This window comes from Elephas maximus, chromosome 15 (genome assembly GCF_024166365.1).
Source record: "Elephas maximus indicus isolate mEleMax1 chromosome 15, mEleMax1 primary haplotype, whole genome shotgun sequence".
NCBI classification, from domain to species: domain Eukaryota; kingdom Metazoa; phylum Chordata; class Mammalia; order Proboscidea; family Elephantidae; genus Elephas; species Elephas maximus.
In genome coordinates this window covers 22385005-22399314 of record NC_064833.1, presented here as the reverse complement: position 1 = coordinate 22399314, position 14310 = coordinate 22385005, and the positions used below count along the sequence as shown (strand labels likewise).

At 37.8% G+C, this 14310-nt stretch overlaps 1 protein-coding gene across 2 annotated transcripts in view; it reads left to right on the top strand.

The window, feature by feature from the left end:
- Nucleotides 1-14310, top strand: part of COL14A1 (collagen type XIV alpha 1 chain) — a 225567-nt gene that overhangs the window by 139147 nt on the left and 72110 nt on the right. For both annotated transcript variants that reach the window (XM_049853501.1, XM_049853502.1), the window contains exons 29-34: nucleotides 842-1006; nucleotides 1593-1631; nucleotides 1782-1920; nucleotides 6358-6500; nucleotides 7736-7845; nucleotides 10537-10695. In XM_049853501.1, coding sequence (XP_049709458.1) covers nucleotides 842-1006; nucleotides 1593-1631; nucleotides 1782-1920; nucleotides 6358-6500; nucleotides 7736-7845; nucleotides 10537-10695 — 755 coding nt within the window. The remainder of the gene's footprint in view (nucleotides 1-841; nucleotides 1007-1592; nucleotides 1632-1781; nucleotides 1921-6357; nucleotides 6501-7735; nucleotides 7846-10536; nucleotides 10696-14310) is intronic.

Sequence of the window (14310 nt, the reverse complement as noted above, 5' to 3'; positions counted from 1 at the left end):
TAAGTTTTACGTATATAAATGACAGAGGCTACCAGCAATGTTAGCCTTGTTGTTTTCTAAGTACAAATTTACAAGCTACATAAGCTATATAATCACAAGCTACATAATCATTTTTAATATTAACTGAATAATGTGATTTTTAACATATCTTCCAGTTTGCAAATCTGTCATTTCACTGTGTTTCCTCCAATACTTATGTTACTCGCAGAATGCTCTATGTAAGAAACTCTACTAATTAAGTGCTATACTTTTAAAAGCACCATTATAAAGGGCCAGGGAGAGAACCTAAATCACAGAAACTCTTCAGCCTCTTCATGTGTAAAGTGGAGATTCTCATAGATCCATCATGAAGATTAAATTCTATAAAATATGTGTGGCAAATAGCAGTTTAATATGTATTTGCCAGGCATTGAATTGTGACCCACCTAAGGTTGCCAAGCCTACTACCATCTCAGTTTCTACTCCTGGAGGGGAAAAAATACTGAGATAAACTCAGTTTCTCTATTTCAGCTCCACTTTATCCCATAAATCTTAAAATAACTATTAACACATGCAAAAATAAAAATGTTATTCAAATGGCAATTATGTTGTCTCAAGCACTAACTGGGACATTAGTCTTCTTGAGTTTATTTAAAATGGAAAATTGCTTTAGGGGATGATGGAATAATTACCATATAATGAAATATGTACAAGCAGAATTTTGGTCAACTATAAAGAATTTTCCACTCCCAACAAATCCCCCTAAGGAAATGTATTTTAAACATTTGGACTTGACTTATATTGCATTATATGTATTTGGTGTAATTGCAGGTAATCAGACATCTGTTTCCTTCTGCTACAGGCTACAGCATTTTTGCAGTTGGTGTGGCGGATGCAGATTACTCAGAGTTGGTTAGCATTGGCAGTAAGCCCAGTGCCCGCCATGTCTTCTTTGTGGATGACTTTGACGCCTTTAAGAAAATTGAAGACGAGTTGATTACTTTCGTCTGTGAAACTGCATCAGCAAGTTAGTTCTTTGAAATTTGTAATTATATTGCTTACAGGCTGCAATGTTTAGCACTGGTCAAATAACGACTCATATCTTGATCTGAGAAAGGAATATTGACTTGCAGAGCAGTTTATTATATGCACATTAATTGCTATGGTTTTGAGCTTATGAAAATTACACAGCACCCCCAACACGCACTTTATGGAGTTTTGTGTTGATAAAAACTTTGCCTAATAGGGTGACTCTGTTTCAAAGCAACTGTACTTAAACAGCTCTAACAAGTAGCTTTCAAAACTGTATTAAGACCACCTACCAGGGTAACACATTAAAAGAGAAATTTCTCCCAAAGTCACTCTTAAGTGACCATCATTGATTTTAGTGAGTCCAGGAGAGGAGAAGGAAGTGGCAGCCCTTTGCTTCTTAATAGGGACAGTTAGAGCATTTAAATCTGGGGAAACCACAGAAAACCATAGCTACCTCTGGTTTGGGTTCCCTAGATAACAGACTTCTGGAAAAATTATATTAGCTTCCTGTTCTCAGAATGGAGGACGAATATGTTTGGAAGTATACCTAAGTTGGCTTTTTGTATTGTTTTGTTTTCCAGCCTGCCCACTAGTGCACAAAGATGGCATTGATATTGCAGGTATGCATTATCACAATTTTTTCAAATGCAAATATATTAAATAAATCCCATTTTTTGGTCCAGTTTTTTTTTCTTTTATCTTTAATAAACTTGAAATTTAAAGTCCTAAAGTGCAAGTATATTCTTTTTCTCTACTTTTTTGTTTCTTAGGATTTAAGATGATGGAAATGTTTGGTTTAGTTGAAAAGGATTTTTCGTCGGTAGAAGGGGTATCTATGGAGCCTGGTACCTTCAACGTGTATCCATGTTACCACCTTCATAAGGATGCTCTGGTTTCTCAGCCAACCAAGTATGTTTCCATTACAAAATATTAAAGCCAATTATTTATTATTTCATAATGTGAAAATTCTGTCAACTTGAAATGTGCTCTAATAGTTCGTGGTAGGGTTTTCCATGATGTTTAGAGAAGATGATGTTTCATTTCCTTTCTTTAAAAATATCAGACTCACACATAACGTTGGTAGAATTTTAGTGTTTGTTGATCTGAAAAAATGTTAAAAAAACAAAAAACCCAAATCCATTGCCATCAAGTTGATTTTGACTCATAGCGACCCTATAGGACAGAATAGAACTGCCCCATAGGATTTCCAAGGAGGGGTTCCTGGATTCGAACTGCTGACCTTTTGGTTAGCAGCTGATGGCTTAACCACTGTACCACCAGCGCTTCTATGTAATAAGAGTCAATGCTTATATAATGTTACTATATGTCAGGCATTGTTCTAAATGCTTTATGTATATTAACTCACTAAAACCTCCAAACAGTTCCATGAAGTAGATTCAGTTATCTCAATTTTACAAGTGATGAAACTCAAGCACAGAGAAGGTCAACGAATTGAGTGAGATGGTAGAGATTTTAAGTGGCAATGCTGGGATTGCATCCCAAAAGTTTGGCTTCACAGTCCATACCCTGGACCATTACACACTAGTGCCACTAACTGAGATTTTTTTTTTTTTTAATGTTTATTTATTTATTTATTTCCCACACCCACCCCGGAAAAACGGAGGGTGGTGGGGGAGGAACTCCAAAGGGTTGAAAACATCAATCATTACATATCCATCCTGCTTATTTCTCAGAGTCACCCCCTCACCCAACCCTATGGCCCTCTGGTGTTTTGCTCATATGTAAAAAGAGCTGCCTTCTTTGGAAATGGCTGGATTAAGGGAACGAAAAAGAGCTTTGCATATTCATGCCCCTGTTCAGAATTATTTTTAATAATCCTAATTATAAATTATTTGAAGATTGTTAATGAGCTTAAGTCTTTTACTGTTGCCAAGGATATTTAATTTGTGTGTTTTTTTTTATTAACTTTTATTGAGCTTCAAGTGAACGTTTACAAATCAAGTCTGTCTGTCACATATAAGTTAATATACATCTTACTCCTTACTCCCACTTGCTCTCCCCCTAATGAGTCAGCCCTTCCAGTCTCTCCTTTCGTGAAAACTTTGGCAGCCTCCAACTCTCTCTATCCTCCCATCCCCCCTCCAGACAGGAGATGCCAACACAGTCTCAAGTGTCCACCTGATATTATTAGCTCACTCTTCATCAGCATCTCTCTCCCACCCACTGTCCAGGCCCTTTCATGTCTGATGAATTGTCTTCGGGGATGGTTCCTGTCCTGTGCCAACAGAAGGTTTGGGGACCATGACCACTGGGATTCCTCTAGTCACATCCAGACCATTAAGTATGGTCTTTTTTTTTTTTTTATTAACTTTTATTGAGCTTCAAGTGAACGTTTACAAATCAAGTCTGTCTGTCACATATAAGTTAATATACATCTTACTCCTTAGTCCCACTTGCTCTCCCCCTAATGAGTCAGCCCTTCCAGTCTCTCCTTTCGTGAAAACTTTGGCAGCCTCCAACTCTCTCTATCCTCCCATCCCCCCTCCAGACAGGAGATGCCAACACAGTCTCAAGTGTCCACCTGATATTATTAGCTCACTCTTCATCAGCATCTCTCTCCCACCCACTGTCCAGGCCCTTTCATGTCTGATGAATTGTCTTCGGGGATGGTTCCTGTCCTGTGCCAACAGAAGGTTTGGGGACCATGACCACTGGGATTCCTCTAGTCACATCCAGACCATTAAGTATGGTCTTTTTTTTTTTTTATTAACTTTTATTGAGCTTCAAGTGAACGTTTACAAATCAAGTCTGTCTGTCACATATAAGTTAATATACATCTTACTCCTTACTCCCACTTGCTCTCCCCCTAATGAGTCAGCCCTTCCAGTCTCTCCTTTCGTGAAAACTTTGGCAGCCTCCAACTCTCTCTATCCTCCCATCCCCCCTCCAGACAGGAGATGCCAACACAGTCTCAAGTGTCCACCTGATATTATTAGCTCACTCTTCATCAGCATCTCTCTCCCACCCACTGTCCAGGCCCTTTCATGTCTGATGAATTGTCTTCGGGGATGGTTCCTGTCCTGTGCCAACAGAAGGTTTGGGGACCATGACCACTGGGATTCCTCTAGTCACATCCAGACCATTAAGTATGGTCTTTTTTTTTTTTTTATTAACTTTTATTGAGCTTCAAGTGAATGTTTACAAATCAAGTCAGTCTGTCACATATAAGTTTATATACATCTTACTCCTTACTCCCACTTGCTCTCCCCCTAATGAGTCAGCCCTTCCAGTCTCTCCTTTCGTGACAATTTTGCCAGCTTCCCACTCTCTCTATCCTCTCATCCCCCCTCCAGACAGGAGATGCCAACACAATCTCAAGTGTCCACCTGATACAATTAGCTCACTCTTCATCAGCATCTCTCTCCCACCCACTGTCCAGTTCCTTTCATATCTGATGAGTTGTCTTCGGGGATGGTTCCCGTCCTGTGCCAACAGAAGGTCTGGGGACCATGGCCGCCAGGATTTCTCTAGTCTCAGTCAGACCATTAAGTCTGGTCTTTTTATGCAAATTTGGGGTCTGCATCCCACTGATCTCCTGCTCCCTCAGGGGTCCTCTGTTGTGCTCCCTGTCAGGGCAGTCATCGATTGTGGCCAGGCACCAACGAGTTCTTCTGGTCTCATGATGATGTAGGTCTCTGGTTCATGTGGCCCTTTCTGTCTCTTGGGCTCTTAGTTGTCGTGTGGCCTTGGTGTTCTTCATTTTCCTTTGCTCCAGGTGGGTTGAGACCAATTGATGCATCTTAGATGGCCGCTTGTTAGCATTTAAGACCCCAGACGCCACATTTCAAAGTGGGATGCAGAATGTTTTCATAATAGAATTATTTTGCCAATTGACTTAGAAGTCCCCTTAAACCATGGTCCCCAAACCCCCGCCCTTGCTCCGTTGACCTTTGAAGCATTCATTTTATCCCAGAAGCTTCTTTGCTTTTGGTCCAGTCCAGTCCAGTTGAGCTGACCTTCCATGTATTGAGTGTTGTCCTTCCCTTCACCTAAAGCAGTTCTTTTCAGCTAATTAATCAGTAAAAAAAAACCCTCTCCCTCCCTCCCTCCCCTGAGATGGTTTTTATCTTTGAGCAGTCACCACGGCATCTCCATCGAGTTGAAGAGTATATCAGGTTTATGTAAAAATCACATTACCTAGCCTCTTAACCGACAGTCTCTGTTGACCCCAAGGACTCAAGGGGTCAATTGCAGTAATTCTGCAAACTCTGGAGATACTTGAGGTTACAGGTTGGGGATTCCTGGTTTAAGGATCCATCTCTCAAGATGTCATGAACTATTTTGCATTCCAAATCCATGTTTGATTTGTCTCAAGATGCCTTTTGTATTTTATGTGAAACATCTTCAGAGTGTTAAATTTTTGATGTTCTGTGTATACGCAGACATGAAAAATTGGTAATGATCATATTATAGTATTGTATTCATTTTCCAATTTATGAAAAAGTTGCTTTTCTATCTTCTTCCAAAACACTATTTATTAAATTTCAGCTCATAATGGTATGAACCAGATTCTTTTGTCGTGCCTTTATTATGCAGAATACTATTTGAAATAGGTAGACTTTTTCTAATATTTTAAAATATTTGTTATTAGGGTATAGCTTCATTTTCTAGAAAATTCTTATACAAGTCTTTAACTTAGAGAGTATTTGTAGTTTTAGGTAAAACCAAAATGTGATGTTCCTTTTTGTCAGGACTTTTGACACTATCTGTTGAATTGAATATTAAAATGAGTATTTGAATAATCATTCCTGGAAGCCTAGCCAAAAATGAGAATTGCTGAAGGGAAAATCCCCTGCTACTCCATTGACCCTGCTCATCAAGTCAGCAATTCCCTCCACCTGGCTAAATCCAGTCATGTGTTCCAAGTCCTCATCTTACTTGACCCATCACCAGCATTTGCTGCAGTTGATCACTTCCTCCTCCTGGATTCAACTCCTCTACCTTTATCATGTAGCAGGGACCAGAACTTTTTAAAAGATCACTAAAGTAGAGGGCGTAGATAGGGAAGATGAGGAGACAAATGGAGGAAGACCTGCTCTTAAAAATGTCTAAGGAAATGGAAAATACTTATTAAATGCTGCTGAGAAAAAAAAAGGGGGGGATAAAATGGTATAAATTGTACAAATACACACATTTCTTAAAAACTGGAGGGAAATGTACTGCACCAACACAGTGCTCATCTCTGGATAGGACTAATTTTGGTCTGTTATTTTATTCTTTTGTGTTTTCCAGATGTTAGTATAATGCAAGTGTAATTGATTTATAATCAGATCGGTAACTTTCTATGGAAAGTTATGATAAAACGTGATTTTCTTTCCACTTCAGGTATTTGCATCCAGAAGGATTGCCGTCTGACTACACCATCAGTTCTCTGTTCCGAATTCTTCCTGACACTCCAGAGGAACCATTCGCTCTTTGGGAGATTTTAAATAAAAATTCTGATCCATTGGTTGGGGTGATTTTAGATAGTAAGAATATTTATGTAACTTTTGCACATATGTACATGAATAATGCATTTGATACACTATCTTGCCTGTCACATATATAGAAATTCACTTATTTTAAGCCACATGTAGATACTCAACAGTGGATTATGTGATTTTTGATTAATTTATTGATTGATTCATTCATTCATTCATTCAGCAGATATTCATTGAGTGCCTACTTTGGGCCAGCACTGGGCTCAAGGTGAGGGAGGCAAACAATGACTGAGTTAGAGAAGGCTGCAAGAGGGACAACAACAGCTCTCAAACATTTGAATGAGGAAATCATTTTAAGCTTATTTCCAGCTACTATTTGTGAAAGGGCTTTTCAGTACACGGAAATGAATCAACAACTAAATATGATATTGTGAAGGCATTTTGCACTGACATTAAAACTTTAAGTAAAAGCTGGAAATTAAAAGAATATAAATTATTAAATCCATATACACCTAGTACTTGAAAACAATGGGGTCTCTCAGGATGATTAGGACTGGCTTGTTCCTTTTGAAAGCAGAGTGAAGAATAAAATTGCAAACTAGGGAAGAATGAATGAAGAAAGTATTCCTATTTGTCTTTATAATAACCTATAACTTGTAATATGAAGAACTCAAGATTAGCAACATTTTTACTTATTTATTTGATTTCAATAGAAGATACATTGCAATATCATTGTCTTAATCCCAATCCAAACCCACTGCTGTGAAGTCGATTCTGACTCATAGTGACTCTATAGGACAGAGTATAGAACTACCCCATAGGCTGGTGGATTTGAACTGCTGACCTTTTGGTTAGCAGCCAAGCTCTTAACCACTGTGCCACTTGGGTGGTGCAAATTGCATATCCTGGGTAAGTTGGTTGCTGCATTGAGGGAAAGGGCCTGGTTTCTATTTCTTAAGAGTTGATTAGCCTCATTTCCTCTCTTTGCCTGCCTCTACTTCCAGCTCCAGACAACCATCTCCCAAAAGGGTGATAGGATGAGAGTATAGGTAAGGAGGTACTGAGGAAGAATGTAAATATAGGTCTTTGCCTCACCGTCATCAAATTAACGTAGCCAAGTGAAGGCCTAGGACAACCCAAGGACTGTAGATTATTTACTTACTTGTAACTTTGTCCTAAACACAGTTTCAAAACAATAAATGTGTCATTTTTAGACTTGAGTTCAATTTTAGGAAAATTATCCATTTTAATTATTTCTAAAATGTTTTTCTTTGTTCCAACAGATGGTGGGAAAACCCTAACGTATTTCAACTATGACTACAGAGGGAATTTTCAAACTGTTACTTTTGGAGGGCCTGAAATTAGGAAGATCTTCTATGGAAGCTTTCACAAGGTTAGTAAGGCCTTGTATACATCCATTCTTTATTCTCTCTGCTGTTGGGCAAAGCAATATAGAGATGTAAAATCATCCCATAGAACTTTGGATCTCAGGCTTCTATAGGATCAAGAGTTACCTGCAAAGACTGTAACGATGCCCAGAGATTCTGATTTGATAGCTCTGAGATGGAATCCTGAAATGTATATTTTTAGCAGGCACCCCAGGTGATTTTGATAGAAGTGGTCCAGGCCCCCATGTCTGAGGAACAGTGAGTAGAGGCTATCGCATTACTAAGTGGACAGCTGCAGCCTCACTCGTTTGCCACTTTGTGTATGATGCAGAAAGGATTGCTGGTATACCTAAGCCCCAGATGTGGCCACAGATGAGGATACAATCAGCTGAATCATCTTAAAATATAAACATAGATACACGTGATGACACTGATATTTTTACCTACGTACAACTATACCCTGTCACTGCCATCATAAAACGGTCGCTGTAGGGAAAAAATCTGTAAAAAGTAACTTAGAGTTATACTCATTTTAATAACTTGGCACTTGTGATAGAACTCTCTTCCTTCAGCTTTCACGTCTCAGAAACACTTAGTTCTGGTGATCACTGCGGTGGACATGCTTTCTTCAGCATCTTCAGTTTGCTTTGTGTTAGGCTAATGACCCCACTGATCTCTGGGCTCTTAAGGAACATAGCAGCAAGACTACAGGGAGCACCAAGTATTTTCTACGTGGTGTTGCAAAAAGCCTTGCCTCCTAACCAGGCCTTTACTGCCTTGTTAAAGTTAGGGAAGGGATGTTACATAGCAGTCTACATCTTGGCTTCTGTCTCCTGACCCAGAATATGGTCAAACAAGTCTCATTTGTACAGCTTTGCTGCTTGCTGAGGTTTCAAATGCCATAATTGCATTAGAATAATTGCATAACAAAATAATTCCATGTTTTGGATGAGAACAATTGCATAAAAATAATGCTGTTTTTGTGTGTGTGGTTTAATAGGACTGTACTATCAGAAATATAAGGTATCTGAAAAATATATCGGATAAAGGGTGGAGATTTGTGGTGCAAAATGGTCCCATTAGCAGCTCTTTGGACTTATTGTCATTTATTCACCAAGTTCCTCTTGACAAGATTCTTCTCTTGGTTAGTCTGAGTCTATTGCCAAGAAATCAAGAAAAATTGTAGGGGAGATGAAAAGCATTTGAGATTTTATGAGTGTTAGGAAAACATTGCCATCTTAACATGTGCTATAGGCATGAACTTGTAATTCTTATTCCAAAAGAATCCTTTATGAGTCTTAGGTAAATGGTAAGCTTTACTCACCTTGCCAGAAAAACTCAAAGATCTGGGAGTAAGGTTCATTGCAAGTTGGTTTCAAATTTATAAACCTTCAAAGCTTTAGAAAATCATAGGAAGAAAAACCTTTACCCACTTTGTTAAAAGTTAGTGAAGCCAAATAGCCAAACAAAGAAAGAAAAAGCTTATCATGTAGCAAAATACCTTATCTGCAACAAAGGGCTCAAGCGTAACAACAATCATGAGGATGGCACAGAACCAGGCAGTGTTTCAGTTCTGTTGTACATAGGGTTGCTAGGAGTCGGAACCAACTCGGTGGCACCTAACAACACCAACAGGGTTCCTTAGATTAGTCTGAAGGGTTTGTTCGTGAAATCCTTACTTACCTATTCATTCCACCTCTTTTAGCTCACTAGCCTGCCACAAACAGGTGGTATTTATGGGGCAACACCAGTCATAAACTGAAGTGCATTTATGAGCACTGAAATTTCATGCCAGAACTTATCGCAATGTGATTACCTAATTCACCTAGACTATACATCCTTTGATTATCATCTAAATGATAACACAAAATTTGACATCCTCACCAAAAATGCCTTAAAATATGTCCGTGGACCTTCAGATTAAAGATTCCAGTTTGATGGGACTAACAGGGCACATCAGGCCAGTGGCACAGACCAGAAGGTAGGCGTGGACAGAAAAACTGGTAATAGGGAACCCAAGGTCAAGAAGGGAGAGTATTGACATGTCGTGGGTTTGGTAACCGATATTATGAAACAGTATGTGTACTAACTGTTTGAGAAGCTAGTTTGTTCTGTAAACCTTCATCTAAAGTATGATGATAAAAAAATAAAAATAAAGATTCCAGTTTGAGAAAACTGAACCATACATTAAGTCAAAGGGTTTTATTTCATTTGGTTCAGGGATCTCCAGAAAGCATTACCACTTCCCCCTCAGATTCTAGGTTTTCCCTCCTCACCCTAAGCAAGCAATACCAAAGTGTGGTTTGCCAGCCACTCACTGGTGGGACCTTAGATGATTTTTGGTAGTAAAGGAACAAGCGCTTTTTAAATTTTTAATATTTTTGTGTTTATTTTAATGTGCATTAAGACATAACATATCTATCCTGTGATTTCAGATATTACTAGTTCGATGCATGGCTAAATTTTAAAAAGTGAATCATTTTAAAGAAAATTATTAAGTACATAAAAAAGAGGGGGTTCTTGAAGTGGAGAAATACACAGAGGTGGTAAAAGTGGAAACTTTCTTCTCTAGCAAAATACATGATGACAGATTTCTTTCTCATTCAGTCTTTTTAGTGATAAGTCAAGCAATTATACAAATTTAGTTGATATTTCCTCCTATTTCTTACCTCTCAAACATCTTTATTTTTACTCAGCTACACATTGTTGTCAACAAGACTTTGGCCAAAGTGGTTATTGACTGCAAGCAAGTGGGTGAGAAAGCAATAAATGCGTCAGCTAATATCACGTCAGATGGTACAGAAGTCTTGGGAAGAATGGTTAGATCAAGAGGCCCGAATGGAAACTCTGTACCAGTAAGTGGATAAACCAGTGAAGCTGTGTTATTGTTATAGAAGAAAAAAAAAAAATCTTTTAAGAGTGTACTTAGCTGTTTTCCAGGGATAAAGTTTGGTGGATGGATGTATGGGTGGATGAATGGATAGATAGATGGATGGATGGATAAATAGATCATGAGTTCTTTAAGAGACGTAAAACACATTTGTGCCAACCTTCTGGTGGTATGCTTCTGCTGTATTATAAGGCAAATGTCCTAGGAATTAGGTCAGTATATTTCCTAAATATATTTTAAAATTAAAATAGTAAAATATTAATTATATGGTGGCTTGTGGCATGGTTTATTAATGAGAATCAAACAGACAAACTCATTTATATAAGCCAATAAAAATCCATACAAAATATGTGCGTATCATACATAAGAAACTGACCTAAGTCTCCTATTCAGGTTAGATTTGGGCATTTTAAAACTAGGCTTTTGCTATTGCTAAGGTGAAGTTTATCCTTTAATCATTGACAGCTATTTAAGTAACACATTAAGGTAATACATTTTTCATGTATTTAACATGGAGTTTAAGTCTTCTAATTGACAAAGGAATCACGTTTCCCTCGCTCACTACCCACAAAAGACAGTAGTGTATAAAGATTTTTTGTTTAACACCATAAATTCACAGCTAATTAGCAACATTCTCTAATTTGAGTCATTCTATAATTAGAACCAACTAGCCTGAAGGATTTTATTCCTGTAAACAGTTCCAACTGTTCTAATCTGCATCTCTCTTCTAGACAGTAGAATAATCAAGTTAATTATGAATCATTACCGTTGTTGTCCACTTGAAAAGATCTGTAGAATTAGCCAGCTATGGGGAACTTCAGAAAGCCTGGTGGTTTTTAAAGCTGAAGATCACTTTGCATAAATGAAAGTTTTTAAAGCTGAAGATCACTTTGCGTAAATGAAACCTTATGCTATGTCAAAGCAATAAATAAGTAAGATTAAAACATATGCTTGTTGACTAAATGGGGAGAGACATGGAGTGACTGGTACCCCCACCTTCCAGTGGCCCTTAAGGGAGCTTGATGGACCACAGTTCTAATTCCACTGCTTCCTGGTGGTGCAGTGGTTAAGCGTTTGGCTGCTAACCAAAAGGTCAGCAGTTCAAATCTACTAGCCACTCCTTGGAAACCCTATGGGGCAGTTCTACTCTTTACTGTAGGGTCACTATGAATCATAATCAACTCAATGGCAATGGGTTTGGTATTTTGGTTTTAGTCTAATCCATTCACTTCACACACCAGAAAACAGTCCCAGACAAGTCAAGTGATTTACCTTTAGTGACACACCATCTTATATGCCAAATGGAGGATACTACCTTAATGGCATACGCAGGAATTTATAAGAATTAAATTGCAAACTAAGGGTATCTTGTATGAATAAATGCATGAATGGATGGATGCTTGGGTGAATGAATGGACTCAGTTTAGGAAAGAGAAACAGTTGTAGGTATGTGAAGTGCTGGACCCAAATTACTTGGTACTCTTGTCCTTTTTTGTTTTAGAAACAATGCACGTAAAATCCCTAACAAAGCCAGCATTCAGTGGTTAGCAGTTATTATTACTGAAGAAGTTGATAATACCTTCTCCAACCCACCTTGCTCTTTTCCTTCTCTAAAACTCTAGCATTTAACACTTGATTTTTGGTGGCCATCTGTTATCTTCTCATTCTTTCTTATATCTATGTCTCATCTCTCTAGCCAAAGTATGAATTCCCCCAAATAGAAACCATGCCATGGTCTTCGTTTGCAACCACCCCTTATCTCCCACCCCATAGCATCTAATAAATTTCTATGTACAGAGTAAGTTTTCAAGGAATACTTGATATAAATTGAATAGAATATTGCCCATTTGGATTCTACGATGTCTTTTGTTAAAGTTTTGTTTTATATATATTGTATTCCATGTGTGGCATTGAGAACATTCTAGTCATATATATCATACTCTCTCCTAATTGCAACTTGTATTTTAGTTACACTTTTATCATTATTATTCAAATTACACTGTGTGGAATAATTGTACTCCAAGTATCTGACCAGTTCAATACCAAAGACTTTATTTCTGAAAGCAAAAGTGCCTGTAGGTTTCAAACCTATTGGTGATAAATCTTTACTTCTGGCCATGAAAGAAAACAATCAAACAGAGCACTCTCTGTAGTAGGTTCTAACCAAGAGTAGACAAAGGGGAATTTATAGAAGTTGGTAATTAAAGAGTTCTTTGTAAGGCTAGTAGGAGAAAAAGTGGTGGCTTTTGTTAGAATCTAGAAGTCTACAAAGGGTTACTAAGTCGATTTTTAGTCTGCCCACTTGTTGAAGAATTTGATTATGTTGAAATGGATGATATTAGGTTAGCTCTCAAGAATGCGATTGGAAACTCAGACTCGCTTTTTTGAATTATTATTTCAGTATAAGATGAGCGAATCCTGTCTCCCATTTTTAATTTAGAAATCACAGATTGCAAAGATAATCTTGATATACATCTGACTCCAGTTCCCCCACAACCACAATGTGTAGAGTACATGTTTCTGATTATTCCAGGAGAAGCGATTATCATACGAGAGGGATTAGTACCTTATAGGATTTCCTGGCAAATTCATCATAACTTAGAAAATGCCAGATGATGGAAGATTCAGTCTTTAAAGAAAATATATTCTTTTTAAACCATGTTGAGTAGAGGCTAGATTAATGAATTTGGGGATACAGTTGCTACTGTCTTGAAATCACTCACGTTGGTAATAAAAACAACTTGACTTCAGCAATGCAAGATTTTATAGGCAATGACATTCCCTACCGTGGCTAAACTAATAAGCAGGCTTCACTTAGCCATCAAAACACATGTGGGAAGAAACTTAACGACGGCCCTTCTTCTCCAAAGAAGTTTCTTCTACCTTATTCTAATACTTAATGAAATGGTAATGTCGCCAGTCAGGGATGATTCTAAAAAAATTTTGAGCTTCTGGCGTGAGATCATGCTTCTTGATGTGGTTCTTCCACCTTTTAAAATTTAACGCTTATGTAATTATCCAACTGGCATTTATTTAGACCTCTGCTATGAAAAAATAAAAGAGAAATATATGTTATCCCTTGCAGTTGCCTGTAACTTTACTTACTGAGATAAAGCTTTTATATGAGAATCAACAGTAAGACTAGTTGATGAGTCTACAGAGATGAATGTGTTAAATTACAAGGAAATGATCGTGTGTTTTCACATGAATGATCTCTTTTAATCCTTAAAATGGTAATAATAGTAATAAAAAAAAGTCCATTGCCATCAAGTCGATCCCCACTTATAGTGACCCTATAGGACAGAGTAGAACTGCCCCATAGGGTTTCCAAGGAACAGCTGGTGGATTTGAACTGCTTAACCATTATGCCACCAGGGACCCTCCAAAAAATGATAATAGTACCTAATGTTTATTAAGTGACTGCTAAAAAAAAAAAAAAAAAATTTTTTTTTTTTTTTTTTATGATCTTGGATTCAGCGGCGCTGGATTTATGAGCTAGGTGGTGTGTACTTTTCTGAGAGTAGTTCATTTAGTTGTCCAATAACTATAGGAAGAGATATTTTCATCATCACCACCTTGT